The 15632-nt window shown below is 33.5% G+C and overlaps 1 protein-coding gene across 1 annotated transcript; it reads left to right on the plus strand.

The window, feature by feature from the left end:
* The first annotated feature begins 15010 nt into the window (after positions 1-15010).
* Positions 15011-15373, plus strand: LOC140431709 (uncharacterized). Its single transcript, XM_072519593.1, has one exon. The coding sequence runs from the start codon at positions 15011-15013 to the stop codon at positions 15371-15373; it is 363 nt and encodes a 120-aa protein (XP_072375694.1).
* The last annotated feature ends 259 nt before the right edge of the window (positions 15374-15632 follow it).

Here is a 15632-nt window from a genome sequence, read left to right on the forward strand (position 1 = left end):
TAAAGTTAGGGATGTTTGTTATAGTGCCATTCGGGCTAATCAACAATAAAAAGTAACAAAAGTACACAAACAAAATAGTTATAAACAAAATTCGAAAAATTTTTCGAGTTTTGTTCGCTGAGACCTATAAAAATGTGGGAAAAATTACAAGTTATTTTATATAGTATAAAATAGACATAAATTGAGAAAATATTGCAAGTTATTTTATACCTGTAAAAGAAATAAATACCAAATATCGAAGTTGAAAATAATTTACAAGTTTTTAACAGTGTACCTGAAAACAATGTAAATATCCAAAAGCAAGGTTGAAAATAAATTACAAGTTTATTTATCAGTGTACCTGAAAGAGAAAATAAAACGCAATTTATAAGTTTATTTATCAGTGTACCTGAAAGAGAAAATAAAAACGCAATTTATAAGTTTTATTTATTTTTCAATTCTTTCTAAGGATATTACCACCGTCCGGTGACAAAGTCCCGTGAAGTAGAGACTTAGCAGAATCCTGGAAGAGAAGAATTTCTTACACCACTTGTAAGATACCGAAATAATCAGATCTTGGACTAAGTCCAAAAACACAGATTAAATCGGTGATAATTGCGACGCTCTTAAGGGAAATATTAGCAAATTCGACTAAGTCGAAAAGCAGAAATAAATCCCTCAAAAATGGCCGCTGTTGGTTTGGAAACAAACCGACATTAAAGCTGAGAACGTGAGGTTCTGGGTTTAAAGCTGAGAGCGTTAGGCTCTGGATATGTAGAGAAAGTTAGGTTCTGGGAAAATAAAACAGAGGCTCTGAGAACTGAATCGATCAGAGGATCTCTAACATGTCAAGAAGGCTGGACCAGCGGACTTATCCTTACCCGGTCTGATGTCCTGGCCGTCGTGCACATTTTTTATCCAACAAAAAATTGGTCAATCTGTAACGGTCGTTTTGGCCTTTTTACGATTGGACCTGCACGACAACCAATGCCCAATTTTCAGTATTATCATTGGCTGCAACTCAGGTGCTTTTCGACCAACGATAATACAGAAAATGAGCAACAGACTCCTGAATTATGATTGGCTGCAATTACTGTTGCCATTTGACCAATCACAATTCAGCAGGCTGGGCGACACCATCCGGTGTAGAAATTACTTCGATTCCTTTTTTCACCAGAATGGCAGTGTCTCCCGATGTGGCCCAGTAGTCATTAGTGTAGACATCATGGCCCGGAAATTTTGTTTTTGTTTTGTTTCATTATTTTAGTTTCTTGTAAAGCCTCGATGTCTAGTTCGAGTCTGTTGGCAAACTCGTCCAGAGAGTTGATTTTTGTTTTAGCTCATTATAATTCCATGACCCTATTCGTAGATTATCTAACCGGTTAGACAGTTCTGCTTACGCCAATACGGCCCATTGCGCTTACTAAACTAGTCATCTTCTGGAATATAAACATAAATTTCTTTTATGTCCATTGAGGCTGGTTATAAAAATTGCTGTTTCAGAATTGACGACTTTGGTTCTTTCGGCTGTTGTGTCTTCCTGGCTGCTTGTGCGTAGCTGACAGATTCTGGTACTGGTGCACTTTGTATGCTTCTGCTTCCTGGTTGTGTGTCATAATTTTTCTTTTTAAGTGCCTTTGTACCACCGCTGTAATTTGCTGTATATACTTCGCCACAGTTTTCACATTTTAAATCAGTGTCCTTTTGGCATTCTTTGCTTAAGTGATTTTCTCCGCACTTGACACATCTTGAGCCACAGTGGCAGGCCTTTGCTCCATGAAAGAATCCCTGACAGTTATAGCACTGCATTATTTCCTTATTATTTTTCTTTTTATCTTTTACATTATATCCTCATAGAGCAGAGATCGGTGACTTTTTTGATTTTTGGTCATCTTTTTCGTTGATGGTGACAAGGAAAAGTAGTTGTCGCTTTTTGTCTTCTTTTTGGATATTATGTTTGATACCTTGATAGTATCAGTGCCTTTTTCTTTCAATTCTTTTTGGATGAGTTTTATGTCTGTTGTTTCCGACAGTCCTCTTATCACCACTCGTTTGCTTTTTTTAACATGAATTGGATAGGCAATCCACTTTATTTTATTGTTTGTCTTATATTCCTCCAACACTTTAATCATGTTTAGGTAGCCATCTGTCATTTGTTTGGATTACGGTCGATCTGCCAGATTAGGCAGATTTGTTTGTCGAGCCTCTGCCTTTCTCTGCTGCTCTTTGGAAAATATCTTGGCTTTTTCCAACCGATTTTAGGATGATTGCCAATAGTTTGGGCGCAACATTCTTCGGTTGTTATTTTTCTGCTGTTTTTTCAGCGTTTTGGTTTTGTGCCGTTGGTTTGGGCTCAGTTTTCTTCATTTTTTTTTATTATCTCAGTTTTCATATTTACTATAATGTCGTGATTATTCTCTTTTTCTTGTTGTTTTGTTAGCATGCCTTTGGCTTTGCATGTTTTTTTATTTCTCTTTTGTATTATTAGTGTCTGCTTTTTAGCATCACTCATTTTTTTTTGTTTCTTTTATGAGTTTTTTTTTTTTTCGTTGGACTGTCCATTGTTTGTTTCGTTTTCTTTGTATATATTTGCTTGTCGAGTACTAGTACTGAGTCTATTTTGTTCTTGCATTTTTGCCTGCCATTCAATCGTTTTTTGCACAGTTTTTGGTTTATGTGCAGGTTTTTTAGCTTAAATAGATTTATCTATCGGATTTTCTTTTTCTGTATTTTTGTTAATCGTTTCAAATAACTTTTGTGTCAATTTTTGAATTTCTAAGTCCTTAATGGTTATTTTTGCCTTAAATCTGGCCAGTTGTTTTTAATTTTCCTTTAGTATATTTTTATTTTCCTCCTGCATATGACGGATTTGATTTGTCAGACATTTGTTCTACTCTTTAATTCTCTTCATTTGCACAACCAATGTTGGCATTGAGTTGGCTACGTTCGATTCGATCTCCATTATTCTATTTTCTTTAGTTCTTTTAACAGGACAGTCTTTAAAACTACTATCCGAGTCTTTTCCCGGGAAGAATTGCTTTTTTAGTTTCGCTGATATTTTGTATGTCTATCGCGATTATTGTCATTATCACTATCGTTATGGGTAATATTGATAGTCACTTTTAACTCTATGTCATGCACATGCACATTATTGTCTACTTTATTAATGTTTACTTCATACTGCTATATGGTGTAGAAACCTGGACCATAAAGGCCAATGTGATGAACCGATTGGAGGTGTTTGAATTGTGGGTATTTAGAAGACTACTTAAAATTTCCTGAATAGATCACACAACAAATGTCGAAGTATTAAATCGAATGGGCAGAGAACGAGCATTGCTGCCAATAAAAAAAAGAAGAAAAACTGCTTATCTGTGTCATATATTTTGAAATTCGAAGTACTAGTTCTTAAAGCTTATTAAGGAATGGAAGGAAAACGGGGCATCGGAAGAAATAAATACTCATGGCTTAAAAACATAAGGGATTGAACAAACCTCGATGCCCATGCACTCTTTAGAGCCACACAAGACCTAGAGGAGTATGCCAGAATTGTCGACAACATCCACTAATTGGATAGGGCACCATAAGGAGAAGATCAATGTTTATTTCTAAATTTGTATCTGATGGACCTAAATTTATGTTTTTATCAACATTTAGTTCATTAATGTTAGAGTTGTGTACAGTATTTTTGTCTGATGGACGTGAATTTATGTTTATGTCAGCATTTATTTTTCAGCATCAATATTCGAATTTAAATTTAAATTTGCGTCGGATGGATCTGAATTATCTGTATTAGAGTCTGTACAATCTGAATTTGAATTTAAATGATAATTATCATTAATATCTGGCAAGTCCTCGTAAATATTATAGTGTACTATATCGCTAAATTCACTTATATTTTTGGTCATCTGGAGTTTCTGTGCTTCTTCTCTAGGTCAACAGGCCCTCTTTGTGTTGTTTTCGGATAGTGTATCCAACTATTATTTTATTAACTTTTCGTCACGCATAAACAAAATTAAAATTTTATTTTAATTCAAATTCAATATGAAGTTTATTACAGTAAAATTCGTTAAAAAACCGTTTAATAATTTTTTAACAAATCGGCGCCAAATTTCAATTGAGACTATGAGGTCAATAACGGACTAACCCCAATATTGATAAGTGTTAGAAAATGGATTCGAACAAAAAGTGAAAAGTAGGAGATCCAATGTAACCTTTCTTTAGAATAGTTTTTAGTTTGAATGAATTGAAGTATGTTAGATATTACTTATTTGATAAATTTGATTAAAAATTTTGGATAAATACCTGTATTTGATTTTTTAATGTGAATTGGTCCACTTTACATTTAAAATAATTTTAGTTGGTGAATGGGTTATCTCACAAAATAATACAATCGATATTGCATCAAATAGTTTATTACCACAGATCGTGTATAAAAACATATGAAGTTAAAATAACCAATCCTCTCCGTCGTCAAATGGGCCAATTACTTCACCTCCGGCTGCTTGAGCTGAAGATCTTAGGTTTTTATAAAATTCATGGTGTATAGGGGGTATCAATTCCATTAACTGAAGGTCTTTTTTAGCTTCATTTATGGTATCATCATTTGGATACAGAAGTGGCAATTCCATTGTTTTCTTGGAAATAGATTTTGTTTTATTAAGATCCACTGTTTCCAAATAAACATCTTCATTGTTGGAATAGTTACATTGAAGAGTATTTGCAAAGTCTTTTCTAAACCTTAACCATTACATTTTAAGTCACTCTACTTTGATTTTTGATTCAAAAACTTTTCTGTTGGTTATATTACTTTCAAACAATTTCGTACAAAAAAAATTGGATTTGTTCATGTTTATTACTGTAAACGGATTTTTCGTTCTAGCGTGTTTTATCACTGTATCTGCTAGTCTTGGAGTATAAATACATGTGGATGAAATTTCTTTCCTTTTTCTATTATACCAAATTCTTGGTCAGAGGGCAATTAAGAATAAATACTTACTAAAAACTTGTGGTCTATTTCTTCTACGGTAAAACATGGAGATGTAGTTATTTAATTGCATAATAAAGACATTTTAATATTACGATTTTAACCGTCACATTGGTTAGAATAAATAATAAGTTGTTTCGATTTTGCAAAAATTTTTATGTAAAATAAAATGCAGGATCCTGTTGAGGACCCCTAGAGGTGACGGTTTCATCCCACACAAACATAAACGAGTTGTTAGTTCCCATTTTATGAACATTGAAGCAGTAGATCCAGAATTGCCGCTTGTAGTTAAAAAATTCTGCGGTAAGCACAGGTGTAGGTGCAGTCTTCATCAGACCGAAACAGATGACCGTCGAGTTTCCGTTTTGTTGCTTTCGGTGTCTCTTTTTAAAAAATCTCTAGCACTTTTCGCCTTCTTTTGATGAATTTTTTTCAGTTTCAAGTTGTTTACTTGATACACTATAGGCTGCCTTTATTTTGACTTCAAATATATCACACTTCTTCAAAGAGTCAGTAAATGGTAGATGAAAGTGTAAATTATATTCCTTGTTAAACGTTTCTCGAAGAATAAAATAGAATAGAGGATTCTGTGTTTGACCTTTATATAGCTCGTACATTTTACCGAGACTCAAATCCAGTAAAGTATTTCCTATGGTTGCTTTTTTCCCGACCATAATAAGATTCGTACCATGGAAATTTTTCAGTAAATTCCTTTAGTTCGATTTTCTTTGCGTCAGATATTTTATTGTGCGGTGGATATTTGCCACGTTTGTCTAATTGTTTAGCAAAAACTTGAAAAACCGCTTAAAAAAATGGTTTACACACCTTGCTCAACACCTACCTGACTAAGTAAAAAGTAAAGCCTAGTTTTTTCCTTCTTAGATTCTGGGTTCATAGTGTAGCTACCCAACTTATTAACGAGTTTAATTAGGGCAAATAAATATGCAGTTTGCAAGTTAAAGGATTCCAAAGTATAGAAATTGTTATGCATTTCCATTTTCCGTTCCGCTGAAATAAAAAACGAACACCTTCCTTTACATTTGCATTCAAATGGTTTAAAAGATTTTGACCGCACAATTTTGCCAGATTTAGTCTCATACTCTTGTCCAGTACAATTTTTTCTCTTTTTTTAAGTTTCTCCACCACTTTTCAGGATTGCGGACACGCTTTTTAGGCTTATAATGACTGGATGTCGTTGATTTCGCTCTATCAATATCTACTTCTATATCGTCGCCCTTTTCCACGTCCCTACTAATTTCTGCCAAATCTCCATCTGAAGGCAAGTACTCTGATCCAGAATCCGCAAATGGATCTGATTCTGAGGCTGAGCCGCCTACAACAAAACGCACAAACAACAAATGATATTATTTAAAAGCAAAAACTATCCTAGAAAATTAAAATTAAATTGTAACCTAGAAACAACGTTTTTCATTTTTATACTTTTTTATTTATCTTTAAAAAATATATCTACCTCATCTCTACTTATAACAAATTTTCAAGAATAACAACTAAATTTATTAAAACCAAATTAAAATATTAAAATCAGAGTTATTTAAAAGCACAAACTATATAAGAAAATTAAAATAAAATCATAACCTACAAACAAAGTTTCTTACGTTCATACTTTTTTATTTCTATTTAGTAAATATACTTACTCACCTCTACTTGTAACATCTTCATCGCAATTCATATCAACAGAATAAACATATTTCATAATAATTAAGTCACCATAATAATTTACAAAAAATCCAAAAATATCAATCAAGAATGATGAAAAAAACGTCTGTCAGCAGCAAAGAGGACTAACCGCGGATGGTCCACTTTGCTTCTCTAAGATCTTATCAAATATGGAGTTCCAAACCTATTTTAGTGCAGCCAACTACTAACAAATTGAAAAATGTGGATTGGTCCACTATGCAGCTGGTAAATTCCAACTAGACAGGTAATATTCTACAATAAAATAAATTTTGAACTTTTGTGGGTTGGTCCGTTATTGCACTCATAGCCTCGATAAATAAGCTGCTGTTTTATCAATATTCAATATTCACACGTTCAAACCCGTGGAAATAATCGTCTAAATATTTTAATTTTCAAGAGGAAACTTATAAATACAATACAGGTTTTTGACACAATACGGCTGTTTAACGTTTTTATTTAAGATAAACAAAATAAAAAGTAATTTCAAATAAAACTTTTATTGTTTTGAGGGTTGCTCTTCTTTATTTATCATATTTTTTAAGCTAGGAAGTTTTAAGCATATCAATCCTTCTGTTTTCCTTATTTTCTTTCAATACGTTTGTAATTTCTATTTGTTGTTTCTGTTTTCAGTTTATTGTTTCTTTTATTGTTGATGGTTTATGAGATTGTATACTTTTATTGTCTGAGATCATAAAAGACAAAAATACGCTAAAAAATTAAAAAGATCTGCAGTTGGCTGCAACAACGTTGCGGAAATATTTATCAAGGAAACGAAAGACAAGCAAACATTGAGTGTCCTAATTACAAGCACAAGGATCTGTATGTGTTAAAATAACAAAAGCAACGAAAATAAGTTAATGAAAGTTTGCACAGTAAAACGTAGAAGCTTTGTAGGTTCTTTCTAAAAATATAAAGTCACTTATAAGTAAATATTGCAATGGATTAGAGATGTATTAACACGTGTTTAATTAACAAAACTTCTTGTCTTTACGTTTGTAACGCAACATTTTAATTAAAATATTTAAAAAGTAATAAATTTATTAGACTACTAATTGCAAGGAAAGAAAACAAATGGATAAAAATAAAGAAATTAACATGCTGATAAATGTGAAAGGCTAGTCAACAATTTGTGTACTTTTTTTCTCTATAGTAAAATGCTGAGGCACGCGTCACGGAACTAGGGCTACAAGATGGCGTCGTCACGGAGAGTGTCATAGAAGTTAAAAATTAAAAAAGAGTATCTATCACTAAAAGATTGTATTCGTAACCATTGTCATAATTAAATGCAAGTCATAAATGACATCTAATTAATAACAACATTAAATCATTTGTTTAAATTTTTATAATTATTATTCTCGTTTTAAAATATTTTCATGTTAATATAATTGAGGACAGTTTCTTCATGTAAAGAGATGTTCCATATTCTGTATTTCTCCACAATCAAAGTTTACATCATCTTGGTATATTTTTCCTTATTTTGCCATGTTTGATTATACTGGAGTACCCCCGTTCTTATCCTATTCATAGTTTTTCACGTTTTAAAGTCTGGAACCTGACCGGTCCATTGAACCTAGGGAAGAGGAAAATACTCAGGCGGTTCATCCTACACTGTTTCAAGGAAGCTTTTCCTCGATTTTAGTCGCTTTTGTTGTGTTCGAGCTTTGTATAGGTATGTATGCCGCTCTTCCGCGATCTGTTTAATTTTCTCTATTTGTTCTGCAACGCCTCTTCGTGTTGAACGTTCTGCAAAATACCCTGCTTTATATAGATTTGAGAGTGGCGTTGATTTGATGCACCCCGTTACTATCCTGCATGTCTCATTTAGTATCAACTTGTTTGGTGTGGGCAGATCTGCCCCAAATGGGGCACGCATATTCAGCAGTTTAGAAACACAGTGCCTGCGCCGTTGTTCTTAAAACGCCAGGACGTGCACCCCATTTACTTTCCGTTAGCTTTCTGAGTATTATGTTTCTAGTTGTTACGTTCCTTCCCGTTTGTATGCAATGTTTTTCTGTAGGTGATGGACCGGTCCAGAGTGACTCCAAGATAAATAGGTTGTAACTTCCTATTCGCGAAGGTGGAGAGCGCAGACCTCAGAGAACTCTGCAGGTAGTACGCAGTCATTGTATTTAAGGCAGTTTCGAGTTTCTCCTCCACTTTTTTAAAACTATTTCCTTGAGCGCATATTGCAAGATCGTCAGCATAGAGGAAGTGCTTGGTTTCGGTCGGCGTAGGTAAGTCGTTTGTGTATATATTGAAGAGCATTGGTGCTAAAACACTTCCCTGTGGGAGGCCGTTTTTTTTAACTCTCTATCTATTTACTTTACCCTCCAGCATAACGAAAGAACGTCTGTTTTGCAATAAGGAATATACGATCTTACTCGTATATTCTACTATAGATCGTGGTCATCGAGAGTGTCGTATAATTTGCGGAGCTATGTTTTGTGATTTACTGTGTCATAGGCTGCTGTCAAAATTTTTCTTTATAGCCCTCTGCAATGTGTTCTGTTAGTGCGAGGACTTGAGCGGTGCAAGATTTGGCGGGTCTGAATCTTCCTTGTTGTGGATGAGGTGCTTGTCGACATTTCTTTCTTTTGTGGTGAGTATAAGTCTCTCATATAGTTTGAAAAGTAACACAACAGCGAAATAGGTCTGTAGCTACTGGGATTTTCTGGGACCTTTCCTGGTTTTAACAAGGCTATTACTTTAGATTTCCCCCATGATTTTGGAATTTCTCAGGCTTTCCAGCACATGTTATACAATTGAAGGATCCAGTTTTTTGCTTCTTGGCCTAGATACTTTATTTGTTTACTCCATATATCATCCACACATGCAGCTTTCCCGTTTTATAACCTGTTTATACCGTCGTGAAGTTCTTTGAGCGTAAAAGGAACTACTGGGTAGTTTGTCTCCGAATCCAATCTTCCTGTAGTGTTTGGGTCCTTATGTCAGTTCGTAGTTCTTCCATTCATAAGGAGTTGAGCAGCGACTTCGTTTGCTGTTACCTTGCAAGGTGGTTTATGTTCTTTTGGATCACAGCTTTTTTTTAAAAGGTTCCATGCTATTTTTCTACTATGTGTCACGTCCCTTTTTTCCAGAGTCTTAATCCACTTTTCCTGTCTGGCTTAAATTAGCTGTTGGAGTACTACTGCTCCGCAGTCAACCGTTTCTTGGCTATAATTCTCAGTGGAATAGAGGGTTTCGTATGTTCTTTTTTTTCTTTGGACTCACTGGACTTCCTGGGAACATATTGTTGACTACATCCTCTGGGTATACCTTCTATATACACATTATTGTGTACACACCTCTACTAATTTTTCCTAGTGCGCTACTTTTGGTTTAAGACGTAGCAGCTCAGAACCTAGCATATCTGCATACTTTTGCCAGCTTGACTTTTTGAAGTTAAATCTCCTTTTAAATGGAATAGCTTGTGGTCTGACAATTGAAAAGATATTAATACCAATTAGTCTATGCTGAGTTTTTGGTATAGGGCCATATACTACTTTGGTACATCGGTCTTCGTGTTATTGCTTGAAAAACATATTTTTCCAAACTTTGCTCTGAAAAGATGGTTAATCAAGGGTTGAAGAGCTCCTTTATAAGAATAATGCTACTGTTTTATCAACGGTAAAAGAGAGTAATAGAGTCAAACCAGGTTTTTATTTTTAGTAGATCAGAAGTTATAGTTGCATGAAAAGTTACAATATTGGGTGATACTGGTATCATCAGCATAAAAAAAAATTTTTCCATCGATTTTTAAGTTAGTGACGTCATTTATAAAGATAAGAAAAAGTAGAGGACCCAATACTGAATATTGTGGTAGTCCATATACAATCCTTTGGTGACTACAGTCAGTATAACTAGTTGTTTCCTATTTTCCAAGTAAGATTGGAACCAATTCAAAGAAATACCTCGAGTTCCATAGAAATTTAGTTTTTTTTCCAAAATATCGTAATTTACGTAATCAAAAGCTTTGGCATAGTCACAGAAAATAGTGGCAGTGTAAATATTATTGTTTAGTGCTTATAGACTTCATGTACAATAGAAAACATAGCAACACTGGTACATTTATTAGATAAAGAGCCGAACTGACTCTAAAAAAATGTTGCTTTTAACGACAAAGACCTTATGTCTTTCTGGTTAAAAACAACATTTTCTTTCGGGATTTTATAAGTCCCTCAATAATTTTGGATATGATATGATATAGACCGGTAGTAAGGCACTATGTCTATAGTTGTAGACATTCGATTTTTTACCACCCTTATACACCGAAATAATATCTTGCTATCTTTGGGAACTTGGAAATATACCTTTTTCAAAGGAATCGTTAATTAGTGAGACCAGGACTTTTAACACATTTTTTGGGCGATTTAAGAAAATTTTTATTAATAGTCTATCAGTACTCAATAAAGATTTGCTTTTAATACTATTGATTGTTTGAATCAGTTCAGATTTATCAACTCGTCTTATAAAGATTGAATTGGAGACTTTTCTTAAATTGGGGAGATAGAAAATAAGATTTTGTGGCAAAACAGTTAATGTTATATTTTTACCCACATTAAAGAAGTATTTCTTTAGATTTTCAGGGTTTTTTAGAATATTAGAGAAGTTTTCTAATATCTAGTACACACATAAAACTAATATTTAGCAACAATATTAAGATAAAAAGTAAGCTGGAAGTTTAAAGAAAAATTCTGTGAAAAGTATAGCAACTCTGGCTTTATAAGTGTGGAACAAACTCGTATGAGACCAAGTGCTTAGATTTTTTTTAAACATGTATTTTGGTACTCTTTTCCGTAAACTTTTCCTTTTAAAGTCAAAGAAAACAGTCCGTAGAGCCATTCATTTTCCATAACGTGGCCCGTATATTCCAGATTTCCTATATTTAACTATATTTAAACTGTCACATTTTTTTTTCATGTTAGTCGTATCGTTAATGAAACCAATCCCACGTTTCTTTATCAAAAATTGAGAGAAATTGTCTAAGTCTCCATTAAGGTATGATTATTATTAGAGCCAACAACAACGTTGAAATTGGTTTTATTTATTTAGACAAGCACTGTCAATAAGAGCGAGAGCTGTGAACACGGTTGAACAGGTTTTGTCTAATCAAACTACGACGATAATAAATATAAAAACACACACATAACAAAAAAACACCAAGATTCATCTTGTACCGTTCGCGTCATAAAAAACTGGTACAACTCTTATAACCAAAAACCGTGTTTTTTAAGTTGTGTACGTTGGTCTTGTCACATGTGTCATTCTAATTTCTAGGACACTGTTGCCAGTTCAACGAAAATATTATATGAAACCAGCTAAAAGCAGGGCAGACCGCCAGTTTTGAGTATACTAAAAACTAAAACATTATCGAACATTCTCTATCAGTCAGTCACATTTATTTAAACATGCATCCTAAAAAATTCTCCTATTACTATTGTAATTTTCCATAATCTCAATTAAGTAACCACACATTGATTTGTGTTTTATTGTAATTTATGAAAATATTTCAATTCAAAAATATTGATAGATAATCAATCTAGACATAACTTTAAATTATTATAATAAAACACTACAGTGAGATATTGGATTGTAACTGTCACGTTTTGAAAAGCGTTTTTTCGTCCCGGATATTTTATAGTTTATAATAAGTAGGATAAAGTATAATGTTAGTTTTTCACATTTATTGTTGTTGTAATAAATAATAATTTAATTTTGGTAGTTTGCCTGTTATTAAACTAAGTATAAAATTACAGTATATGCATTCCAATGTTCCCTGTGCCAATACCCTAGGTTTAAAGATGCTTCAAACATTTTGAAAATTAGCTCAACCCTATCTCTGGTTACTAAATTTATTAGATACGGTTTTTTGTTGTTATTGATAAAAATAATACCTATCTAAAAACTTTATACATTTTTGAACGTTATTTTTTATATATTTAGATTTTGTGCAATTCCGTTATCTGTGATGGCAACAAGGAATTGATTCACGGACCATTGTGTCCAGTCTGAACACAGGTTTACATTGGGAAAAAAAAGTGTACCAGTTTTATATGACGGGAAGTGTACAAACATTGCTTTTACCAATATTTAGGTAATCCCCTAAAACTCACTCATTTTTTTCTACATATTTTTTAAGATAAAGAGATTAGATAAAAGAAACTCTAGGGGTTTAGTTCCCGAAGCAAATATTTGCAATAAAGTGCCTGCTTTCGTATCTGAAATTCCATTGAAATTTACCAATTGTAGCATTTATTGGCTTTATAAAATAAGTTGATATTTTTTGGCATTATATAACAACACAATGTTCCAATAATTTTGACAGTTCTGCTTCCCTTTTTATAAATAGGGCATATTAGAGTCTGATGTCATTTTTTTTATTTTTTATTTCGTCATCATCATCATACGTGACTTGACAATCCGTGGTGGATCTTGGCGTGCTCACAAAGAAGTCGTCACTCCTGTCAATTCCTGGCAACTTCCCTCCATCTTCTAACTCTTAGAATCTGTAGGTCTTCTTCCACATCATCAATCCATCTCATTCGTAGTCGTCATCTGCTTCTTGTGCCCCCTGGTTTTGAAAATGTTAATCTCTTCGTATATTCGTAATCGGACATCCTAGCAATGTGTCCAGCCCATCTAAGTTTCTGCACTTTAACGAATTTCACAATATCTTTTTCTTTTCGTATTCTACCTATTAATTTATAAATCACTTGCGTTCCCACATACCTGAATATATTAGCTTTTTGGTCATTTAATATTCTGAATTATCTATATTATTTTTGTTTCTTGTGAGTCATATATGTCTAAAATAGAAAAATAGGTTAACCAAAGACATATAATATAAAACCATCATAGATATACCTAACACATTGCATACTATCAATGAATCTATATCAGAAATGTAAATTTAAATTTTTTTTACCATTTTTTTTAATATGATGTATTCATTTGTATTCATTAGCGCTTAACTTAAATTTTTTTAATAGTTATAATAATTGTAAGCTAACGCTTAACTAGTATTTTCTGATTTAATCTGATAACCACAGGCTTACTTAGCCGTATCTCTGCGTAGCAAATTGGGTCTAAGAAGTTCCCCTAAAAGGTAATTTGGTCGATTATACCAAAACGTAAACTTCCGAAAGGAGCTAGATCCAATTACAAAAGTTTCTACTCCGGCCCTGACGCAGATGTCTTTAACAAAGCTAACTCTGGCCTTTTCCTGCAATACATGCCAAGAATTCCGGATGACCCTTTCCAGTGCCGGCAATGGAATTCGGTAGGATTTCTTTGAAAGTTAGTAAATATTTTTAAAATCGAGGTCGTTTGATAGCAAGTTGTAGAGATATGTATTTCAATATTCTTCCATAAATATTTAAACGGAATATTTAAAAATTCTTTTAGAATATTTTTGTTTACATATTTATTATACATATACCTATATATATATATATATATATATATATATATATATATATATATATATATATATATGTATGTATATATATATATATATATATATATATATATATATATATATATATATATATATACAACCAGTTTATTAGGGCTGCAATCAGAAGGTTGGCCGGGATGTTAAAAAAGCACTCTTTTGACTTACTGTCTAGCTTTCGGAATTGTTTTATTCCTTTTTCAAAACGCTGTAACATAGATAAAAAGAAAATGTAAATATTTACAAAATATCACAATTCGTTAGTGCAACTTACTAGTTGTTAAGATTATTTATAATAAACTTTGCCTCAACATTAATAACACAAACATAAAATAATGGACAAAATACATTCTAAAATTTTGGTAAGGATAGTAAAACTTTGTTTATTCTATGACATCTTTTGATGGTGTGTTTTAACTCTGATACCCGCGGGTAGCGGGGTAGGAACTCCTCTGGATAGTCCTATCAGGGAAATGAATCAATTCCTGCCCTCCGCAGATTTCAGGGGTTTCCTGACCCGGGAAACTAGTACCTGCTTAGGGTCCCTTATCCAGGGTCACGGATAAAGTCCACAACGGCAGACACGGCGGAGAAGAATACCTTCGGTACGGCGTGGATGGCGGAAGTGGCAATCCCCTGATTTTAGGGATTGTATAGAATCACTCGCCAACCCGCTCGGCAAGCGTGGCGTTTTAAATATGCTAAAACCTCCCAAGTTGAAGATGTCGAGTATCAATACGAAATTACCCCAGGTGAGTAGAGTTAAACACTCAGAATCTCACACTAAACAATCAGTCAGCCTCATGAATTCTGGGGAAGGCAAATAATCGACTGAATCAAATAAGAAAAACTACTCATCATTGCTTCGTATAGCCACTTAAAATATAAGAACTATGAGGACCCAAGAACACCTTGACGAACTAGAACAAGAGCTCTCAAATATCAAATGGGATATAATTGGACTGTGTGAAACTCGCTTACCAGGAGAAGTATGTACCATCTTAAAATCTGGTCACCACCTATACCAGAAAAACTTCGTAGAAAATCATCACATAGGCGGTGTAGCGTTCCTGATAAACAAACGAGCTCCCTATAAAGTATCGTTATTCCCTCACAGGGCTAACGAGCTCCCTATAAAGTTCTGTGCAGTATCAAACAGAGTCATATATCTTGTCATCGCTTTGAACAGTAGATACAGCTTACAGATAATACATGGATATGCACCGACAGGAAACTCGACAGACGAGGAAGCTTAATCATTTTACGAGGATCTGACAACAGCAAGGAACCAAGAAAAATCACACTTCGTAATAATCACAGGAGATTTTAATGCAAAAATTGAAACAAAAGAAGAGGGCGATACACAATATATCGGTCGCTTTGGGCTGGACAACAGGAACGAAAGGGGTGAGATGTTGTACAACTACTTAAACAACGAAAATTTATTTTGTCTCAACACTTTCTTTAAAAAATCTAAACAACGTAAATGGACATGGATCAGCCCAGACAAGAAAA

This window comes from Diabrotica undecimpunctata, unplaced genomic scaffold (genome assembly GCF_040954645.1).
Source record: "Diabrotica undecimpunctata isolate CICGRU unplaced genomic scaffold, icDiaUnde3 ctg00001755.1, whole genome shotgun sequence".
Lineage (NCBI taxonomy): Eukaryota > Metazoa > Arthropoda > Insecta > Coleoptera > Chrysomelidae > Diabrotica > Diabrotica undecimpunctata.